We start from the raw sequence: 9,286 nt of genomic DNA on the forward strand, positions 1-9,286 counted from the left end.
AGACAAAGCAGAAAAGGAGAAAAAACCTTTTGAAGAAAATTCCAATCCATAGTAAGGTTTACTTTGATAGCGTTATTGCCACTGTAACAAGTTTTATTCAAAAGATTATAACCTCCTAAGACGTCCCAAAAATGTAACTAGTCCGAAATGAACCCAAATTGACCGGGAGAAATAGAAGTTAGACGAGTTGATAAAATTTTAATAACAATCTTAAATAGAAATTGCTCAACATAATCAGTCTAAATTGGTAAGTACACCCAAACCAACAATATTCCAAACAGAGAGTTCAAATACTAATAACACTGGTTGATGTTAAATGACTAATCAATTCACGATACATGTGTATATATATTTTTTTCTATCAATCATGTTCCTATAGTGGTATTGAAAACGATTTTTCATATTGGTCAGGAGTATTACTCCGGAAACACTGTAAAATTTCTCTAAATTTTAATACGTGGATCATATTTACATGAAGTGTATCAGAGGTAGCATATAAATCTATATTTGGGCTATCAATTATTTTATTTTTTTACACAAAGAAGCAGAGAGTTGTTAGGTTAATTGATTTCATAAAAATCCAAACCCTATCAGATATATATAACCAAAATTACTCATATCTTCTTCCACACAGTCTTATCTTTTTCCACTCTCATGTAAGAAAACTATTCTTAGTTAAACAACAAACCCCCTTTTCTTTTCATTTCCAGATATAGACACTCTTCTTATTTCTTTTTATTCCTCCACATTCATATTATGTTTCAGAATCATATATTCAAATTAAAAATCCTTGTATTGAAACATGGGTCGTGGAAAGATTGAGATGAAGAAGATTGAAAACGCTGCAAAAATGCAACTATCCTTCTCTAAGAGAAGATATGGTCTTTATAAAAAAGCTCAACAACTTAATCTTCTTTGTGATGCTCACATCTCTCTTATTATACGTTCTCCCACTGGAAGATTTTATGACTTCATTACCCCTACCACTACGTAAGTACTATATCATTTCCTTAATTCTTTTTTTTTCTTTTACCTTATATATTTATCTGTGCTACAGGGCAAAGAAGATGATTGACAGATATCAGAAGACCAAGAAAATAGATCTGTGGCATACTCTATACCAGGTTAGGTTCATCAATCTCAATCTCGATTTCTGTTTTTTATTTTAATTTTAAAATATAATGTAAAATACTTAATTGAATATTGCAGAAAATGAAAGAGGATTTGGAAAAGCTGACAGAGAGAAATGATATGCTAAAAAGAGAAATAGGGTAATTTAATTAATTACATCCAAATCAGGAAATTAATTTCTTAATTTATTTAAAATAATTGTAACAGGCAGAGGAGGGGTAAAGATTTAGATGGTCTAAGCTTTGCTCAACTGTTCCAACTTGAGCAAGAAATGAATTCTACTCTAGATGCTGTACGCCTATTACAGGTTTGTTTTTATTTTGTGAATACATGAAATCTCAAACCACTGTTTACAAACTTTTAAAACATATAATATAATTGAAATGTAGTTTTAAAAATGAAATGAAATGAAGTTTGTATTGGTTAATTTCAGGTCCGCGATGTGAAAGTTAAGACATACACATTGCATAAGCAGGTTAGTGAACTTAATTAACAATTAATATAATGTTGTAAATCCTAATCAATTAGCTTTTGTGTGGCAGGTAACAAGTTTAGATGGAACACATGAACGTCTAAAGCATGAAATTGTAAGTATATAATATAATCATCAACCTTTTTCTCTCCTTTTTCTGAAAATCATCATCAACCAAAATTTACTATGTAGATCAAAAAAATAATATAGGTTTTGTTTGATTGAAAATATGTAGGCAATATTGGAAGGAGATTATTTAACAGACGTCACAGTAGCCAATCCCAATTCGGAATATGGAGTCACACACTTGCTCACTTACCGGCCTCACCGTGGCCATCCGGTGATGGTGATGAAGGATGCTTAAGCTTCTATATAATCTATTGATCAATACAAGTTTAAATAACTATGTGGTGTTGTTAATTTTACTAATGTGATGAATATTAAAAGCATCTGTACATCATTGATGGAGGAGAACAATTACTTTTCGCTCTTAAAGGTTGTCGATTATTTTCTCATATTGATGAAAAGTTTTGAGCTTCATCTTCAAATATACCTTAAAGATTAGAATTTTTTCACATATTATATGGAACGTCGCCAGTGATAGACGCTTTTGAACATAAGGATTGTGTAAGCTGAATAAGCTATGAAAGATGCAGGAGCTAAGACAATAGCTAGTTAAGAGCATTCAACAACGTAAATGTGTTCAAAGTGATATATCTCAATCATCATTCGATACACAGGAAATTAGTTGCAGCTTCCAAATAACAGAGCCAAACTTTTTGACTAGTTAACAGCTACAGCTACAACAGAAAAGACTGGATCGCTTCCAATTAATAGTATTTGAAAGCTACTCTATCTGCAACCTATTACTAAAACAAAGGTTGTCTACAAACAGGAACATATTTTATTTTGTAAACATGAAGCTAAGATGTCTACATCCCCTTCATACAACTTGGTAACATATCTAAGCTATCTACTCTACCAATTTCATTAACCACCGTATTTTAACAAATGATCAGCTAGTAGTACAGGTGTCAACCGCGCGGACGGGACGGGGATGTATTGTAAGTAACTTATGTGTTTTGGACAATGTACGGGCGTCGCGCGAACGAGCGAGCGCGCGTGTGGTTTATTTTGTAAAACCCATTAAACACAATTTAATAACCCATTTGGCCCAACCCAATATAAACCCTTCAACCAACTCATAAGTTTTCCATGTGGGATATTTAAAGTCACAAAACAAAAGCAAAGGCTAAATAGCAATTTTACTTAAATCTCCAACATGTATTTCCCATTTCGTCCCTAATGTTTTGCAGAAAATTCCTGCTAAATGTTTTGAGAATTTTTCCATCCTCTTTACCTTCCGGTGTGGGTCATCATGAGTATCCGGAAATTGCAATCTCCAACCAAAAAAATATCATTAGCAAGTTATGCAAATAACCATTTTACTTATTAAATTATTTTTGTCAAAGATTAATATATGATTGGTTCCATGATAATTTATGGTGAAGTTTAGATTTAATAAGCCTATATCTAACAGTGACCCACCAAATTTATCTAGTCGGTCACTGACTAGATGAAATCACTGTTTACTTTTTACTGATTATTTTTAAAGGAAACGAGAAAAAAAAATCATGTGGTTTTATCGATTTACAAGTAGATGGATATGATTTTTTCCTTAAAAGAAAATATTTGCTTTATAATATAAAGTTAGTAAAAAAAGGAATTTAACTAACACCATTAAATCAAAATGACAGATCATCGAGTCAACATGCCACATCAACAAAAATCGATATTTCATTGTGATACATCTAAAAAAATTAATGTGCTAAAATAACTTAAGTTTATATTTCGTATTTTCTTAGTAGAAATGTATCTTCTTTCTTGTTTTTTTTCACAAACAAACAATAAACTCATTTATATACAAGAGGATCGGCTAACCCAGACAATGAGAAATTGAAACATATAAGCAAGTCGTGTAACCTAACTAGACTATAAAAGAATAGTCCTTATCTAATTAGGATTTACGGCCTCATCACTCCCCCTCAAGTTATACTGGACCGGCCGCACTATAAGTTTGTCACGAAGCAAAACGCTCTCGGTGCAATGGCTTGGTAAACACATATCTCGTTTGTTTAATAGTTGAAATGTAAGGTACAACAAGTGGACTGCGCTCAAATTATCACACCACAATAGAGGAGACGACTAAACTTCATGTACCATTTACCATTAAAGCATTGTATTATGAGCCTATAACATCTCTCCTTTCCTGATATTTTCAAGCTTGTAAAAAGGTTATAGACTCCTTTGGTATGGTAGCAATGACAATTTTTTGTTTAAAAATCCCGATATGAGATCTAGTGACCATCTTGTGTGGATGAGAAGTTGGTTCCTGAAGTGCTTGTATTAAGGGCGAGGAATGTCGAGAGTTGTTGATTGTGTCTATAGCTAGTTCTGACAATAGGAATTGCAGACAGATCTCGACAGCACTGAACTGGCGTCTGGACTAGCGATGTGGACTGGTAGTCCAGCGATGCAGTGCTCGAGTCCAGCGATGTCGAGCTGTGGACTGGTGTCTAGACTGGAGTTGTGGTCTGCCGAAGATAATATCTCGAAATAGGCATTTTTAATATTCAGAACATTAGGGGCAACACTATTTCCATGTCGCGCATGCACTTGTGTCCATGGTTCATGTGATACCATAATCACTAGAGTTGCTAATAATATGGGTCAAGTGTCATGAATACCAGTAACTTCATTTATCAATCCCTCAAATGGAAATCATGTTCATAAGAAACATGATGTGAGATAAAAAAAAAACTTATCCAAGAAGACAGTATCGTAACAATGATAACCCTTATTGTGAAACCGATTATATCCCAAGAAGAGACATTTAGTAGATCTATGTGTGAGTTTATGTGGACTATATGGATGAAGTCAATGATAATATAAACATCCAAAAGATAGGCATTTGCCAAGATTGCCAAGCAGTAAATGATATAGAATAACAGTGGATGCTGTTGGTGGTTTGCACTCTTGTTTATTTATGCAACAAGACCAAACATAACTGATATAGATTGAAGTCGGGTGAAGGTTTTAATCCTAAACCCACAAAGATTACAAACTTCTCTAACTTAACTAGAATGTTGAGTAAACCCACAAAGATGAACCTTGGTGCTCCAATGGAGGCTTTCAATTTCAATAATATCAAAGTTACCCAACATTACAAAAAGAGATGCTTAAATACTTCCTCCAAACATGTGAAAAAGTACTAAAAGCCCTTGAGTAGGGTTTCCTAGTAAAGCATAACAATAAGGGTAAAAAGGGAAGCTAGGGAATAATGGTAGTTTAGTAAATAAAAGGGTGATGGCAAAGTAGTAATTATGAAGAGTGAAATGGTCCCCCCTTTCATGGTGAGAACTTGGAGGGGAAGCAATCTCCAGCGTAGTACGCCCCGCGTACCTGGGCTTACGCCCCGTGTGTGTGAGTCTCTGAGTTTGGGGACGCTCGTTGATGCTCCTTACGCGTGGCGTCTTCAGGACTACGCCTCGCATAGTTGAACTCCTGGACTTGAGGTTCCGTAGGATGGGATATACGCGTGGCGCCTTCGGGGTTACGCTCCGCGTAGTTAGGCTTCTGAACTGGATGGTCCTGTGGAGTGGGATCTCCGCGTGGCGTCCAAGGCGTACGCCCTGCGTACTTGACTTCCTGAGATGACTCTCGCTCGAAACTGCTACCCGCGCCCCGCGTGCTTTTAGGCACGCCCTGCGTATCTGGTTTAGTGATGTTGCCCTTGTTTTCCTCCATTGGTTCCTCTCGCGCCTCATGTTTAGTATCTGGGTTCGTCTTCATGTTTGAGGATAAGATGCCCTCATCATTCTCCCCTTCTTTGAAAGAGTCGGACTCCGTCTTGGGTCCCGGGGTTGGTAGCGACCCGTCCGGCTTCCACAAACTCAAATCCTGCACATTAAAAAAAGAAGACATCTTCCCAAGCCAATTGAGGAGGGTTAGTTGGTAAGCATTGGCACTAATTTTCTTCGTGATCCGGTAGGGGCCATACTTCCTCGGTCTCAACTTGCTACATGTGGCATGGATGAGCCGCTCCCTGCCCAGGTACACCATCACCTCATTCCCAACCTCAAACTGTGTATCTCTCCGGTGTTCGTCCACTTTGGCCTTAATTTTGCTATTTTTCTTCTCAATGCTATGTCGGACTTCTTGGTGCATTCTATGATAGTCGTTGGCCAAGTTGTGGGCAGCTATACTCTTGTTCTCCCCTTTTGGAATCTCTCCCAAATCAAGTAAATGGTTGGGTGCTTTGGTGTACACGATCTCGAAAGGCGACTTCCCGGTAGTAGAACTCACGACGGAGTTGTAAGCGAACTCGGCTTGGGCGAGCACACAATCCCACATCTTGGGCTTATCTCGGCACTTACTTCTTAATAGATTTCCCAAAGTCCGGTTTACCGCTTCAGTTTGTCCATATGTTTGGGGATGAGCCGTGGTGCTAAACTTCAAGGTAGTCCCGAGGATGGTCCAAAGAGTCCGCCAAAAGTGGCTAACGAACTTGGTGTCCCTATCCGACATTGTACTCTTTGGAACCCCATGTAGTTTCACCACCTCTCGGAAGAACAGCTTGGCAATGGCGGTGGCATCATTCGTCTTTCTACACGGGATAAAATGAGCCATTTTTGAGAATCGGTCCACCACTACGAAAATGGAGTCCATCCTTCGTTGCGTCCCTTGTAGCCCCAACACAAAGTCCATGGAGAGATCCTCCCAAATGGTTTCGGGTATCGGGAGATGCATGCGTAGTCCGGCATTAGTGGTATGCCCCTTGGATGTTTGGCACGTCTCACATCGCTCCACGATGTATGCCACATCTCTTCTCATCCTAGGCCAAAAATAACGGGAACTAACCGCTTCGAAGGTCGTGTCCCTTCCAAAGTGCCCTCCTAACACACCTCCGTGTAGCTCTCGGATCACCCTTTCTCTTATGGAAGTACTTGGAAGACACAGTTGTCTACCCCTCATGAGAAACCCGTCTACTAACTGATACTCGCCTCCGTCGGTGCTGTTCTTACACTTTTTCCACTCACTGCTAAAGTCCGGATCCTCAACATACTCCTCTTTGACATGCTCAAAATCCCCTAACTCCAAGGCTACAGTTTTCAAAAGGGCTACCCTTCGGCTTAAGGCATCCGCCACCATGTTTTGTTGGCTCGCTTTGTGGAGAAGCTTATAAGGGAACTTATCCACAAAAGCGGACCATTAGCATGCATGGCGCTCCGGATTTGTTTCTGAATTCCCAAGTACTTGAGGGCTTGGTAGTCGGTGTACAACATAAATTCTTTGCCAATGAGGTAGTGCTCCCATGTCTTGAGAGCCCGCTCTACCGCATAGAACTCCTTGTCATAGGTGGCCTATTTTTGCCTTGAGTCACACAATTTCTCACTAAAATACGCAATGGGTCTCCTTTCTTGCATCAGCACTCCCCCAACTCCCACTCCACTTGCATCACACTCAACCTCGAAGAGCTTGTCAAAATCTGGAAACACTAAAACCGGAGCAGTGCTTAGTTTTTCTTTTATCAAGGCAAAACTGCTCTTTTATTCATCTTCCCACTTGAAGCCTCTACCCTTCTTCAAACACTCGGTCATAGGAGCCACAATAGCGCTGAAATTACAGATAAAACACCTATAGAAGGTAGCCAACCCATGAAAACTTCTAATATCCCCAACGGTCTTCGGAGTCGGCCACTCCCGAATAGCTCTAACTTTCTCTTCATCCACCCGGATGCCACTCCCACTGACCACATACCCGAGAAACACCAAGCTCTCCATCACAAAGTCACACTTCTTCGTGTTGGCAAAGAGTTGGTTCTCTCGGAGCAAAGCTAGCACGCTCCTCAAATGCCCCACATGCTCTTCCAACGTCTTACTATGGATGAGAATATCATCAAAGTACACCACCACAAACTTCCCAATCACCGGACGCTATACTTGGTTCATCAACCTCATGAAAGTGCTCGGTGCATTGGTCATCCCGAATGGCATCACTAGCCACTCATACAACCCATCACGCGTCTTAAACACCGTCTTCCACTCATCTCCCGCCTTGATTCGGATTTGGTGGTACCCATTCCTCAAATCAATTTTGGAAAAGACCTTGGACCCACTCAATTGATCAAGCATGTCATCAAGTCGGGGAATCGGAAACTTGTACCGAATGGTGATCTTGTTGATGGCTCGACTATCTACACACATCCGCCATGACCCATCTTTGTTTGGTGTCAACAGTGCCGGCACCGCACATGGGCTCATACTTTCTCTAACATAGCCCATTCGTAGCAACTCTTCCACTTTCTCTTTCATCACTTCACTCTCCTTGGGACTCATCCGGTAGTGAGGAAGGCTAGGCAAACTAGCTCCCGACACAAGATCGATATGGTGTTGGATGTCTCGTAGGGGTGGTAGCCCATATGGTAACTCCTCCGGGAACACATCACGGAACTCATTAAGCAAATTTCCCACTTCTTCCGGGACTTCCTCCCCTTCGCTCCCTACTCTTTCCGACGGTGTGCTAGATTTCACCATCACTACGTAGACCGTTTGACTTTCCTCACACTCGTTAATTAACGCCTTGTGAGTTGGGCAAACGATCAAAGTAGATTTTTCCTTGCCTTTGGATTCCCCTATAAGCGGTGTAAGCACATAACGAACCCCGTCCATCACAAACCGATAGGTGTTCTTTCTTTCGGAATGGGTAGCATCTCTATCAAATTGCCATGGGTGTCCCAACAATAGATGGCAAGCGTCCATCTCCATAATGTCACAATAAACCTCATCCCGGTACTCCCCTATCTCAAGAGAAACCCTACACCTTTAGGTGACCTTCATCTCTTCCACATCTTTGATCCACCCCACACTATACGTGTTGGTCCCTAGTAATTAGTTCCAAAGGGGGGGGTTAGGAACTAATATAACTTTTTGAGGTCAATTATGCTGACTAGAAGTTATTTTAGGAGTTTGTTAACTCAGCTTTTGGTCAGCTTGGTGAGATATGTTTTAAGACAGCTTTAGTCAGATGTTGACTAAAGGTATTTTCTTGTAAGTTAGGAATTGACACTCTTGGAGGTCAGCTTTGGCAATTTATATGCTGAGTAAATAAAGCAAACAACACATGCAATATGAGAGAGAGTTTAGAGATTACTCAGTATCACTTATCCTGGTTCGGCCTCTCTGCCTACGTCCAGTCCCCAGAGTCCTCCGGGCTTTTTGAATCCAATACTGAGCTCTTTAACGGTAGAGCACAAACCAATTACAAGGCAGTTGAATATGCAAGAGTACCTTCCTCTATTCGTCTACTCAACTCCTACTAAGTGCTACAACCCAACACCTAGATTTCTCTACCTCTGAATGCTTACAACCAAGCACTCAGCTTAACACTCTCAATATTCCTATTGATCACAAACTTGTTCTTTTTCAACTAAAGAACACTTTAGATGATTACAAAACAATCAATCTAGCATTTACACAGAGAATGAAAAGTTGGTGTAAGATCTTTTTGTATTTGAGTGCTTTCAAGATTTTCTCTCTTTGTATTTTTCTTTTTATGCTTCAGTGATTATCCAAGGTTCTTCATTGTCCTTTTATAGAAGGAAAACTGCAGATTTGGATCGTT

General features: G+C 39.7%; 1 protein-coding gene across 1 annotated transcript; it reads left to right on the plus strand.

Annotated features, from left to right (window-relative positions):
- The first annotated feature begins 646 nt into the window (after nt 1–646).
- LOC136211165 (agamous-like MADS-box protein TM6) lies at nt 647–2,137 on the plus strand. The gene is made up of 7 exons (XM_066002702.1): nt 647–990; nt 1,058–1,124; nt 1,210–1,271; nt 1,339–1,438; nt 1,565–1,606; nt 1,674–1,718; nt 1,839–2,137. Exons 1-7 carry the CDS (start codon nt 803–805, stop codon nt 1,965–1,967), a joined length of 633 nt encoding a protein of 210 aa, XP_065858774.1. The 5' UTR covers nt 647–802; the 3' UTR covers nt 1,968–2,137.
- Nucleotides 2,138–9,286: the final 7,149 nt, after the last annotated feature.

The sequence above is a fragment of the Euphorbia lathyris genome, chromosome 1 (genome assembly GCF_963576675.1).
Source record: "Euphorbia lathyris chromosome 1, ddEupLath1.1, whole genome shotgun sequence".
Classification (NCBI taxonomy): domain Eukaryota; kingdom Viridiplantae; phylum Streptophyta; class Magnoliopsida; order Malpighiales; family Euphorbiaceae; genus Euphorbia; species Euphorbia lathyris.

Bases quoted from the DNA above. Each gene is read 5' to 3' on its own strand.
- LOC136211165 (XM_066002702.1), top strand. From the start codon at position 803: ATGGGTCGTGGAAAGATTGAGATGAAGAAGATTGAAAACGCTGCAAAA. The intron at 1,125-1,209 runs GTTAGGTTCATC...TGAATATTGCAG, and splicing joins TGTGGCATACTCTATACCAG to AAAATGAAAGAGGATTTGGA. The intron at 1,439-1,564 runs GTTTGTTTTTAT...GGTTAATTTCAG, and splicing joins ATGCTGTACGCCTATTACAG to GTCCGCGATGTGAAAGTTAA.